The sequence below is a fragment of the Hesperophylax consimilis genome, chromosome 20 (genome assembly GCF_061612785.1).
Source record: "Hesperophylax consimilis isolate HC1 chromosome 20, BYU_Hcon_1.0, whole genome shotgun sequence".
NCBI classification, from domain to species: Eukaryota; Metazoa; Arthropoda; class Insecta; order Trichoptera; family Limnephilidae; genus Hesperophylax; species Hesperophylax consimilis.
This window is the reverse complement of record NC_142855.1, coordinates 27,917,446-27,931,566: the sequence shown is the minus strand read 5'-3', so window position 1 is coordinate 27,931,566 and position 14,121 is coordinate 27,917,446. Positions and strand designations below refer to the sequence as shown.

The window sequence follows — 14,121 nt, the reverse complement described above, 5'->3', positions numbered from 1 at the left end:
TCAAAGTTGTTTACTCTGCGCGTCAAATTATGTGACACATTCAAAGCACAGACGTTTGCTTACTGAATTACAATAGCGGAGGGTGCAGGAAGGGGCGCGGGATGTAGATTTGGCAACGACGAAAAAAATAATGCCGTCTAGGCACGTCGGAGAAATTTTTCGTTATTAGCTTAAAAGTACATCTAAATGTTGGAATTTCAGAAAAAGTTATTTTTCTTTTTTACTCCTACGATCACGTAGAATCACCTCCCGAAGTTACTGCACTTTACCACCGGACACCCTGTATAATGGCATTCTAATTCAAGTTGAGTATTTACTTTCCTCACACATTTATTTGTCACAATTAAAACCATTGAATGACACACATTAAAAATAATAAAACTTTTATTTTTCAACAAAACAAATTTAAATTAACAATTTTCATTTAAAAAAACCGAATAAAAGCAATATTCTAAATACGAAAATACAAAAATGATTCGACGATTAATAAAATTTATATACATACACAAAACAGCAAATGGATTTATTATTACAAATTCAGCAGCAAAATAATTATATAGGACTACCAATTATAGAATGTTCAACAGTTTTTTAATAAGTTTAAAGATATTAAAAATGTTAAAATTCACAAAAATAATTCGGAAAATAAAAAGTAACAAGAAACATTAAAATTGTTCAAATAATTTATAAGAAACCAAAAAAACATTAAACGTACGAAAATCAAAGTAAGGTTTTTTTGCACTGTGGACAGTCAAACATTTCATTTTTGCGAATGTTACAAATCGCCTTGTGGCATGCTGCGCAAGAAAATCTAGTTTTTTTTTATCATTTTTGCTTCGACAAAATTTACACCGTTTTCTCTTAAATGTAGTTTGGGGTTCAGGAATTTGTTGAGTTATTTTAGGGTCACACCAAAGATATTAGAAGAACGAGATATGCTATGTTGGCCGCCGGACCGTAGGCGGAGTACTACCTAATTAGGGTACTTTGAACGGTATCGTGACGTGTACGCACAGAAATCTGTTCTATATATTAGTGCGGCTACCTTAGCGTAAGCGAAGGTGTGCAGTTGTATTGGTGAACAAAACCGGCGACACTCGGCAAAACAATTCCACACAGTATGAACTGCTCATAGCACATCTCGTTCTTTTAATATCTTTGGGTCACACCCACTATTTCTAGATGCTTCAAATATCGAGAAACTATTTAACTGCTCGTCGTGAAAGTGAATTCCACTGTTTTTACGGTTGATTACATTATTGGCAATCAATTCTGAGGCCAAATTCCTAATAATTTTTTTCCTGCGGGATGGGTCTCTTACTCGCCAATCGGGATGTTTGGCCGTCCATAGCAAGTAGGCGTTCAATGTAGCCATGTCCATAATCTCCATAAATAATCGGAAAGGCCACCTTCTTGTCGCTCTTATGCAGGAGTATTCCCTCGTCATCATGTCTCCAACGTCAACTCCACCCTTAGTTTTATTATAATGTAAAAATATATCAGGTTTCTGTTTTGGTCCGGAATCAACTTTACCGTCGTGAAATTCAGATGAAAGAAGTATAACTGCTTTAGATTTCTTCGGAACATACGACACTATTGTTAAGTCCTTCGTGAATCCAAAAACGCTACTAAATTCTTCTCTTTCTTTGGCAGCCAGAAATATAGGGCGAGGAATTTCTCTTTTGTTCGCTCGTTAAGTCCCGGTCAAAGTTAATCCCCTTTCTAAAAGTTCGTTTGCTAAAGGGATACTAGTGAAGAAATTGTCCGTCGTTATTCCACGATTAGAACCAATGTAAGGATTGGTCATTTCTAATACTACCCTTTGGCCTTGCTTTATTTCCCTTTGGTTGTTTTTCTTGCCCGTATATATTTGTAAATTAAATATGTAAGAGGTCGCAGAATCGGCAGCTATCCAGATTTTTATACCGTAATTCTGCGGCTTATCTTTCATGTATACTTTGAAAGGACAGCGTCCACGAAATGCTGCAAGACGCTCATCGACGGTTAGATGAGTTCCTGGTTCATAATATTTTATACAAGCTGCAACAAACTGATCAGAAATTGACCGAATGGCTTCTAACTTATCCCCTGACTCTTCGATCCTCGCTGTCCTTGTGTTTTTGTCATCGAAACGTATATTGCTAAAAATATAGCGGAAGCGATCTCTAGATAAAGCGGAGGGGAAAAAATGCTGCCGGAATAAATCCTCGGTAGTCCAAAGTTCGCTTAGTTCTAACTTTCGGCCGCGATTTCTTCCTGAAGCCAAAAGAACTCCAAAAAATGCATACATTTCTGTCTTCGTAATATTAGGAAAGCTGGAATTTTTCGGATGTAGCTGACAGAATTTATTCGTATTTTCAATAATTTCCTCCATCATTTCATTTGAAATAAACAAATCAAAAGCATCTCTGATGGATACTATATTCTGGCTACCGTTTTTCAATCTAGGGGTAGAAGAAAAAATGTTATGGCTTCTGGTACGTGAGCTCAAATATCCTACACTAACTTCATTATCACTTCCATTTTCACTTTCAGATATTTCCTCTAGTAATATTTCTTCCGGATCACTTTCAAATTCTGGATCTAATGTTTCGAATTCCAAGTCGCCATCATCACTCATCTCACTGTTCGAACTGTTAAGTAGCTTTTCGATCTCATTATCAGATAAATAATTCATTGCCTTCGTACGGTACGAAAAAAAAAATACTAAAACAAAGTCACAAACAAAAATCACAATACTAGAAATGTACCCGAATGGTTGACAACATCTGCGCGGGACTGTGAGAGACAAAGACGGAAGGACAGAGCAAGAGATATGCTGTTTTGTCGGCTGCTCGAATTCAACTGAGAAGAAATGGAGTTTTTGCGTGTTTTTATACACAATTATTCTAATAACTTTTTTAAAACGTGTCTGATTTTAATCATTTTTGAGTCGAAATGTGGGTAAATATTTGATGAAAGAATAGACAAAAGGAAATTAGCCTAAACGAGATATTTGCGGCAAAATCTCTTATTTAAAAAACACTGGGTCAAATCAGACCCATCACCGGAGTCGAGGTGTTAAATTCTTCCTCAATCTTATAAAAGTCATATTGAAATGATGGGTTCATCAGACATTGTTGCATGTAGAATATTTTTGTCAAATCTGAGGCTAGCACACACTTCAATAGGAGACGCACAGTTGACGAAAAAAATAAGGAAAAAACGACGTAGGAGTGTGCATTGTCTATCTCCTAAGAATAACCCCCTGCAACGCAGGGTACACGTCAGCAAGTAATTAATACATGTTAGAAATTTACGCTTCCTTCTCTTGATATTTAGTTGGTGAATCTTATTCAGTGGAGCCCAGATTGTCAAATTATACTCTAGATTGCTTCTCACCAACCCAGTGAATAATAATTGAGATGAATTAATTCATTTAATATCTTTCCCTGTCCTCAAAATAAACACCAAACATATCATTGCACTGTTATTTATTTCATTTATATGCGGAACCGAAGTTAATTTATTATCAAAAATAATACCAAGGTCCTTAATTTTGCTTCTTTTTAGAATAATGTTTTGATGCATGATAGGATTTTAATGCGGGCATTTTTCAAAATTTAGGAATACTTCATTATTGTTTATATAAATGAAACAATCCATCACGTGAATAGTTCACCTGCCAAAAAGTCTGGCAAATGCCGCACGGCCCTCCGTAAGATGGATGAAATGGAGTAACCGCGCCTCATATCGCGCGGCTGCCAGTTCAGCCAGCAAAAGGCGGAATTGCCTGCGCAGACATCGCGACATGGCTCCAGCTCCTGCTCAGCCTGCTCTGCCGCGACGTAAGGATTGTTCAGGCCGAGGAATACGACCGACTTGTTGTTGGCACGGTCGTACACCAACTGAAAAGAAATATGAATATTGGTAGCGTTATAAAAAACTTCGACAACATGTGCGTGCCGCTAAACGCAGAAACGAGTCCCCGTACGATCAAGAGAGTTATATGGTTTGGTAGCCCTCTATCCCCCATCGGTGAAAAGGGTCCATTCTGGAACATCCCGAATCATAATGAACTGAAAACGGGATTACAAGCCGGTTTCCTGATAAGCTTTTAGTAAATTCGTTTTCGTGATAATACGTTGGTAGGTATCTTTAAATAGTATAAAACAAAGTCACTACCCGCATCTGTCTGTTCATGTGCTTAGTTCTTCTAAACCAGAGGTTCTCAAACTTTTTTGCCCCGTAGACCACTTGCCAAATATATTTTTTTCCATAGACCCCCCCCCCTGTCTGCCGAATATTGAATTTTCCAAAAACTATTAACGTCCCACGTGATAATCATTTCTCTATTTCGTAAGAAGATTCCCTTCCCTTGCCTGTCCAACAACTGGGTGGCGGTATAGTTCCTCTATCTTTACACTGTGCAGACAGGGGTGCCCTTGTGAGGTATTACACCAAATGAAAATGAAGCAGGATAAGAAAGGGGAATTTCTTTCTGTAGCTAGCCCTACAGAACTGCTCCTTAGGTTCATTGTCGGTGCTTATTCCGGTCAGTTCTTCTTGTCACTTGGTATCCGATTCTTTAACATTTCATTTCCAGTCATTTAGCCAAAATGTCCTCAAACTTAGTTTTGAAGTCTGTGTGAAGTGCATTTAAATGTTGAACGTCATTATTACCCTGGACGTTTTTCAAAAACAAGTTGGGGAACTAGGAAAATTCGCGGCTTCCAATTTGCAATGTTTTGCTTGAATATATTAATTCTGACGAGAAAAGGAATGTAGACTCTATTTATATACCTCAATTAACAACTTTACGAAATATAAAAATATCAAATAAGTAATTTCTCAGTCTATTATATTTGTGTTAGGTCTATTGTGTCATTTACGGAACTACCTGTAGTGGTAAGCCACTACTTCATTCGAACGGAATTCTAGAAGTTTCGGTTTTTCCAAACAAGCTTCTTGGATGTTCTTTTATTTATTTATTTGTTTGAAAAATTCTACATAGCAACCATATTGTTCGAGAAGCTTCTTCACCTTTTAAAAACGACAGCATGAAGAATCTAGTCTGTCATCAATCCGCCATCAGTTAACAAGGTGCTCAACGAGTGATAATCCGCGCACCTCACCTGCGCGAAGGACATTCTTCCCGGCTCTGCTCATGGACTCCATCGGGTTATCATCATAGCGCTTTGGCCCAGATCGCCGTCCCTGGCCAACGCTACATGGATTACAGCGCCCTGGTTCCAGCGTCTCTGACCAGCGCTTCATCCACGCTCCATGACCACCACGAGGACACGCAGCATCCTCACTGGTCTGCTCAACTCCCGCTCAACCGCCTACAAGGTCCACCGCACCTTCGGCCTTCCCGTCAGCACTGGAGTACTGATTGCCAAGATCGCCAGTACCTGACAGTCAACGAGTCCGGTCACTAGCGCCCGGCGTCGACTCACAGACCCGCGCTTGACCTGCCATCACCGCCTGCATCCGGAGAATACTACATCTGTCCAACGTCATCTCATCACGGCTACCTGACTCATCAAATAAACACTCTGACCTTCACGACACGTCATTCATTCCGTGCCTCCTCACCAAATCCCCAAAGTGGTGACCCCGACGTGATTGTGTTACCCCGACTCACCGGTAACTCCGTCTCAAAACGGGTGATCGGTTGAGGCACCATGGAGCTGCGTACACCAGACCATCTCCGCACCAGTGCGGATAATAGTGCCCACCATAATTACCTTGAGTGTATCCTCAGCTTGTGTTGTGAACAGTGTTTGTAATTTATAATAATTTTGTTTTTCTAACAATTTTATTTTTTTTTTACGTGAGAGAATATACAAAAACTGTACAGTGGCCCTGAACCCGGGATAAATGCAACGATACCAGCACCAACCCTTCCTACTACCATCAACAAGCAAGATCTGACTCAACTTTTCTTTCTATCGCGGCCCTCAACCATCCCGCTGGAAGGGGAGTCCTGTAGTGGTAAGCCACTTCTTCGTTCGAACGGAATTCTAGAAGTTTCGGTTTTTCCAAACAAGCTTCTTGGATGTTCTTTTATTTTTTATTTATTTGTTTGGAAAATTCTACATAGCAACCAAATTGTTCGAGAAGCTTCTTCACACCTCTGGTACGACATTTAAAAAATAAACTAATAGCACGATCAAACGAATCAAATACTTGAGGCGGGCAATCTCAAGGTTTAGAATAACATCAGTGTATGTATGAGACGATGTATGCATGTGAATAAAGCAAAGAGTATGTCTGTCAAGACGGAGTTGTGTAGAAGTCCATAATTTCTGCCTACCCCTGCGGGGAAATGGTTTGGTGGATTTAATGGTTAGTGTAGTGTCTCGTATAGGTGTTCGTGAACGGCCGAGGTTTGTCGAACGTTTCCGACTCTGCTCGGAGAACGCGGGCAGCGGGGAGCGCGACGGCATTCTTCTAGATTCCTTCCTTGCAGTTAGACTGCACTGTACTTTTTAACAACTGAATTATCAATAAACTAAACTTCGTATAAAAGAACCATTTTAATTAAAACAGTAAGAACATTACAAATTGGCGCAGCCGGTAGGATTGGCGCAGCTGAAGTGATTTATACGTTGCGAAGTGTTTAATTAAAGTCGTTTAGCACACACAAATTACTTGGGTGTGCGGGTTACTCGACAGATTTGCTCAGACGGATTTTATTGTCGCGTACATTTGAAGGTCGCTTCTGTGGAAGGACTATCCGGAGAAAGGAGCATCAGTTGTGAAGAAGTTACGGAAATTCAGGCCAAGGTGGCTGGATCTTAATATCTAGAAGGAAGGAAGACTTGCCATCCGGTGGAGGAAGTTTCCGGTCTATTTTATTAAGATTAGAAGGAAGGAAGACGGTCAATCCGACCAGAAGGAAGACCTTAAAACTAGCCAAGCAGTCAGTAAATTAACTAGCCAAGCAGCCCATCGCCGTGGACCCTGGTTGAGTTAAGTAGTCTTCTCTTTTGGAGGTTATTGTTGTCGAGTTGTGTTGGTGTTTTTGCTGTGTCATTGCTGGTTCGGGTGTCGGTCCAGGCATCTGGCAGCTATGGAGTCAGGTGGAATCCCGCGGTTAAGCCACGTTAAGCCGCGGTTACGTGATGACTGGGGAATCTTCCGCCTGAGGATTGAGCAGTTCCTGCTGATCCGTGATGACACGAAAACCGTCAAACTCGATGCATCTCAAAAGAGAGCATATTTGTTGAGCTCTCTCGAAGCTGAAACGCTCACTTATTTGATCAATGTATGTTTTCCTACCAAGGTCACAGATACGTCATTCGATAATTTATTGGAATTATTAGAAAAACATTGTTCGAAGCCAAAGTCGGTTTTTAGGGAACGAGAATTGTTTTTTTCAGCTAAACAATCACAGGGGGAGTCGTCTAAGGACTTCGCTGTGCGATTACGCGGTCTTAGCACATTTTGTGAATTTGGGACGCGTTTAGAAGCGAATTTAGCGGATGTGTTTGCTCTGGGGTTGATCCCTGGGAGGGCAAAGGAAAAAATTTATCTAGAGGGACCTAGTCTGTCTTTCATTAAGATGGAGGAACTGGCGATTAGTATTGCGGGGTTGGACCATCTAGGGGTGAAAGTCAAGGATGAGGGTTCTGTAGGTAGTTTTGTGAGTACAATCAAGAAAAAGACGAATACATGGGGGGATCAAAGGTCGCGTTCTAGAGGGAAACCGGAGATTTCAAGAACGGATTCACGATCGGGAAGCCCTAGTGTCAGGAAATTCTAGGGTTTTAAGAAATGTACTTGTTGTGGAGCGAATCACGCGTTAAGTGATTGTAAGTTTAAAAGCGCAAAATGCTTCATCTGTAAACAAGTGGGTCATCTTAAAAATATGTGTAAGAATAATAAAGTGTCTCCGTTGTTTGTAAAAAAGGCAATTTATAAAGAGCACATTGCATTTATTAGTCCGTATAAAGTCGAGATTAAAATCAATGAGATTTCATGTAAGTTTTTAGATTCTCACGGCCAAAAGCATTTTTGTTGTTTGTTTTTGGGGTGTTATGCCGTGTTGCGCTAACTCCTTCTTTAGCCGACGTTTCGGACAGCGTTGCAGTGTCCATCATCAGGGCAGATCTGGTAGATCCGAAGATGTGTTCTTCTTCGACACATCTTCGGATCTACCAGATCTGCCCTGATGATGGACACTGCAACGCTGTCCGAAACGTCGGCTAAAGAAGGAGTTAGCGCAACACGGCATAACACCCCAAAAACAAACAACAAAAATGAGATTTCATGTTCAGCTATGGTAGATAGCGGTTCGAGTGTATCGGTGATTCTGAGATTGTTTTTAAAAAATCGTTTAAAAATATAGAGTTGTCAACTGACAAGCGTACAATTTCTGGTTACAACGGTTATCCATTAAAAATCGTGGGTAAATCAATTTTTTCGGTAACATACAACAACACTAAAAATAATATGTATTTTATAGTTGTCGCTAAGGATTCAGAATTAATTGTGGGTCGTGATTTCATGGAACTTTTCGACTTGCGAATTGCGCCGATTAATCGTGATTCAGTTTTTTTAGTGAATGAAAAAAAAGGGAACTTTTTAAGGAATTTCCAGAAGTTTTTTCAGACAAATTAGGGAAATTTAACAAACATAAAGTATGTTTTAAAGTCAATCAGGATTCAAACCCAGTGTTTCATAACGCGAGACCGGTACCGTTCGCGTTAAAAGATAAAATCGGGAAAGAACTTGAATCTATGGTGGCGGACGGAATTTTATCTCCAGTGTCTAGTAGCGAGTACGCGTCACCCATTGTTCCGGTCATTAAGAAAAACGGGAATATTCGTATATGTGTTGATTATAAGAGGTCCTTGAACATCATGACAGATTTAGAAAGATATCCTCTGCCTACGATTAATGAGGTCATTCATAAAGTTAGCTCAGGCAAACTGTTCGCTAAGCTCGACCTTAAGCAAGCTTACGCACAGTTGGAGTTAGCAGAGGGTTGCAAGAAATACACGACTATAAATACGCACTTGGGTCTTTTTCAATATAACAGGCTTGTATTTGGGTTCAAATCTGCGCCTGCAATTTTTGCTAGGACGATTGCGGGTTGTCTGCAAGGTCTGAAGGGTGTTGCGTTCTACCTAGATGACATTATTATCGCTGGCATTAACGAGGCAGATTTAATGGCGAATATTCGCGCGGTGTGCAATCGCTTAAAAGAGTGCGGTTTGCGTGTGAACACGGAGAAATGTGATTTTTTCGTGAAGTCAATTGAGTTTTTAGGCTATGTGATATCAGGGGAAGGCATTCAACCTCAACCTAACAAGTTGGAGGCGATTAAAAGGGCACCATATCCAGCGGATGTGCACCAATTAAAAAGCCTTTTAGGGTTTTTAAACTTTTACAGGAACTTGATTCCCAGAATGTCTTCGATATTAGAGCCGTCGCATAACTTATTAAAAAAAGACGTTAAATGGGATTTTTCTGACAAGTGTAAAAAGGCTGTCGATACAGTAAAGAGTTTAATGAGTGAAAACGCCGTGCTCACTAATTATTTTCCCGAATTACCGTTGAAGCTATATACGGATGCGAGTACATCCGGTTTGGGGGCGTGTCTAGTTCATGTTTTTCAGGACGGTTCGATGAGGCCGATTGAATTTGCCTCACGTAGTCTTACTAGCGCGGAAAAAAAGTATTGCATTTTAGACCTTGAAGCTTTAGCAATCATGTTTGGGCTGAATAGATTCTTTCAGTACCTGTTCGGAAGAGAATTCACATTATGTGGTGATAACTTACCTTTATTGAGAATTCTTGGGGAACACAAAAACATACCAGTTTTAGCGGCCAACCGTTTGCAGAGGTATGGTATTGTCTTAGCGAGTTTTGCATATAAGACGGAATTCGTTAAATCGGGTAATAATCAAGCGGATTTCCTATCTCGCTTGCCGTTAGAAAATGCGGTCGAGGAACACAATGATGATTTTAGTGCAGATTTTGTGAGTTTTATAGAAGAAGGAACACAATTAGATTTGCGTTCGGTTAAAGCAGCGACCGTTTCAGACACAGTTCTACAGCAAGTAGTCACTCATCTGAGGCAGGGCTGGCCTAAGTCTATGAAACGTGACAATATTTTATGGAATTTTTGGGTTAAGAGAAACGAACTGTCTATTGTAGATGATTGTTTATTCTGGAACCATAGGATAATTATGCCAGCTTCTTTACAGAGTCATGTGTTAACCTTGTTACATAGGTCGCACTTAGGTATAGTCAAGATGAAAGGCGTTGCGAGAGCGTATTTCTGGTGGTCATAGTTGAACAAGGATCTAGAAAAGACGGTTCAATCATGCCAGGATTGTGCTATTAATAGGCAATCACCACCAAAGAGTCAATTAATTGTTTGGCCGAATTCAGGAAGAGTGTGGAGTCGTTTGCGTATAGATTACTGTGGGCCTTTATCAGGCAAGATGTTCTTAGTAATTTGCGATTCATTTTCTAAATGGATAGACTCTATCGAGGTTACAAAGGCAGATAGTACTCACACCATTTTAGAATTAAGAAAAATTTTTGCGATTTTTGGTAACCCTGAATTGATTGTGTCAGACAATGGTACTGCTTTCACGAGTGAAGATTTTAAGAAGTTCTTGAGTGAAAATAACATTAAATTTATGACGTCACCGGTAAGGCACCCGCAAAGTTACGGACTAGCAGAAAACGCAGTGAAAACTGTAAAAGGTTTTCTTAAAAAGGTGATGGTTGGTTCTAGCTTACACAAAGATTATAGAATAAAACTACTGAATTTTCTGTTAGATTATAGAAACTCGCCTCACTGTTCGACGGGTGTTGAACCCGCTGTTTTGTTAGTAGGCAGGAGGCTTCGTTCCTCGTTTGACGGGTTAGTTCTACCCAAGGTGGGATAGCTAGAGCTAGACTCAGAGTTGGTTAAGCGTGCGAACGATAATATTGTGAAAAGTCAGGATAGACCAAAGATATTAGAAGAACGAGATATGCTATGTTGGCCGCCGGACCGTAGCCGGAGTACTACCTAATTAGGGTACTTTGAACGGTATCGGGACGTGTACGCACAGAAATCTGTTCTATGTATTAGTGCGGATACCTTAGCGATACCTTAGCGTAAGCGAAGGTGTGCAGTAGTATTGGTGAACAAAACCAGCGACACTGGGCAAAACAATTCCACTCAGTACGAACTGCGCATAGCACATCTCGTTCTTCTAATATCTTTGGGATAGACAGATTAAAGGTTTTGGTGGAGCCAAGGCTCGCAAATTTAGGATAGGTCAAAAATGCCTTGTGCGAGATTATCGCCAAAATAATAAAGTATTATGGACAAAAGCTGTGATTTGTAAGTCTCTGGGAAAAAAGGTTTTCATTGTAAGAGTGGGAGATTCGAATGTGACGTGGAAGAGACACTTGGATCAAATCAGGGAGCTGTCAGTAAGCTGGGGTGAGGAGTTCAACGGGTCGCAGTCCGCGTCTGAGATCAGTTGGAACGACCCTCAGGAGTTGGAGACCTCGGTTTTACTACGTGGTTTTAAGGGGTATTCTCCTGATTTCAGGTTGGCAGATGTGGAAGGTGCTGGGCCAGGACCATCAGGAGCATCACCAATACCAACACAAAGGAGTCCGTGGGCGAATCGACTTCGGCCCAGACAAAATACCCCAGAAGAGCAGGCTACTTCTCAAGTCAACATTATTGAAGAGTTATAAATTATGTACTTATTATTAATTGTGTGAAATATTTAGTTTAAAAATGTAGTTTATGTGTGTGGTATATTTTATAGGTTTTTTCAAGTTTATTGTTGATAATGATAAGGTTTTAGCCGTAGGGTTACCACATAAAGCGGTAACTAGGGACCCTATATCTCTGTTATATAGTAGTCGTAGCGCTGCAGTTAGAGAGGGAAGGGTGTAGTATATCATATAGGCGTTCGTGCACGACCGGAGATAGCCGAGGGTTGTCGAACGTTTCCGACTCTGCTGGGCAGCGGGCAGTCGGGGAGCGCGGGAGGGCATTCTTGTAGATTCCTTCCTTGCAGTTAGACTGCACTGTACTTTTATAAACAACTGAATTATTAATAAACTTAACTTCGTATAAAAGAACCTATTTATTTAATACAGTTAACTTCGTATAAAAGAACCTATTTATTTAATACAGTAAAGAACATTACACTAATTGTGCCGAAACACTCGCAAAACCTCTCTGCATTATACACGGTGTCCGGAAACAGAAGACATATTTACTGGTCATATCCTGACTGAGGCACCTTCAGTCAGAATGTGAGCAGCCTCCAATGTGTCCAGGAGAGTAAGAAATGTTCAGAGAAGTTATGATTGGACTTGGTGAGATGACAAATTGTTTTTTAAGCGTTTAAAGTTGCAACGTTTTCGGGAACACATTGGAAGGCATTGTTGGCTTAACAATTATTAGAAGATAGATGGTCAGCAAGAGTACTTAATTCTAATACAATATTTATAATATGTGATGAAATGGAAACATAACGTTTTGTTTACTAGTATTAGCTTTCTTATAACAACTATAGGTATTATTGCTAAGTTTAATTATAATAAGTTGTTTGTAGTTTTAAATTATTTACAAAATAGCTTTAAACTAAAAGTTTGCTGATATTCCGCGTTTGCGGTGTCAGGTGCATCAACGAACTAATTGCTCGAAGCATTTGTTTATTATTTTGTGGTGCATGGAAATCAAAGTTTGATTCCAGTTTGTGGTTTAGATCACTGTATAAATCGTGAAATTTTTGTAAGCTGAACTATGTTCAGTGCAACTGCATGATTTTTACGCAGAGTGCGTACTATGTAGCGCTGGTCATGAAATTATTATATAATAGAATATAAAAATATTTAATCCTATCATTTATGATAAACTTGAAATTAGCATTGTACATGATAATTGAATCGAAAATATGTAGTCATAATTAGCTTAGGAAACATTTCTGCGTTTAGAGAAATATTTGTTTGACATAAAATATAAATGTATAGTGAGCTATAACTAGAGTATGAAATGTTTAGAGCAATATAAGCATAAATAATACAGTTGTCTTAATTAAAGAAGTACATGTATAAGGTAACCTAAATAAGGTGTTCATTATGGTATTAGAAATATAATGTGTTACGCTAATCTGTAGCGGTGAATTGGTAATTTGAAATTAACTATGCAACACGTCTGTCATCGGTATGTAAATATGTGTTTTTTGGAGACAAAAAGTCGAATAACCTTGCTTATTTACATACGTATGACAAAGTGGGTTAATGTTCCGTAGTTAAAAAGTGATACATCATCAGCTGTTTATTGTTATAGCATGAAAAAAATAATAAAGAAATATTAAATAACAGAAAATTTCGATTATATGGTTCTCTAGAAGTAAATAGTGCCTCATACGTCCGGAGGAGCATATTTGAAAGTACACAAAAGTACCTTGGTACGTGGTTAAAAAAAAAAAAAACTATGCTCATTATATTGGTAGTCGATCACACTTGTGATGACGGTTGATGCTATTAATCGAGTAGCAATGCATATATAAATGCTATAAAGCGGTAAAAAGATTTCATCCGAACGTAGAGTTATTTTATAATTGTTATACATTTTAAGGTGCATGAATTATGCGGTTTACATGATGATTTGTGTTAGAAAATGTTTCACACTCGTGAACACACATGTGCTCAAAGTGTCAGATGATAGGACATTCTTACAAGTTCTGCAAGGAGACGACGAGATGTGGGCACTGTGCCCGGGAAGGACATACCCGTGAGACATGCCCTTCTGCTACTGCGGAACCAGTCTGCGCGACATGCACGAGATTTCACAAGCCCGCAAACCACCCGTCCGGAGATAGGGACTGTCCGGCTTACAAGGCAGCCCTTCAAAAGGACTTAGCTAAAATTGACTATGGCGTCTAATATTGATTTTGAGACCTCAGATATAGAATATGAACGGATTCAAAAGTTCGAAAACTGGACCCAATTCAAACATGAAACAGGCGATAAAGCAATAACTGTCGTTAATTTGAACATTAGGTCTATCTCCAAGTACTGGAATACATTCCTACTAAGTATTTATAGTCAACTAAATAACATTGATATTATAATACTCTGTGAAACCTCGATAGACGA

General features: G+C 39.5%; 1 protein-coding gene across 1 annotated transcript in view; it reads right to left on the bottom strand.

Moving 5' to 3' along the window:
- Positions 1-5,668, bottom strand: part of LOC149414488 (post-GPI attachment to proteins factor 6-like) — a 48,056-nt gene extending 42,388 nt beyond the window's left edge. Inside the window, exons 1-2 of the mRNA XM_089644198.1 lie at positions 5,627-5,668; positions 3,662-3,887 (exon numbers count right to left, since the gene is read on the bottom strand). Coding sequence (XP_089500324.1) covers positions 3,662-3,887; positions 5,627-5,668 — 268 coding nt within the window. The remainder of the gene's footprint in view (positions 1-3,661; positions 3,888-5,626) is intronic.
- Positions 5,669-14,121: the final 8,453 nt, after the last annotated feature.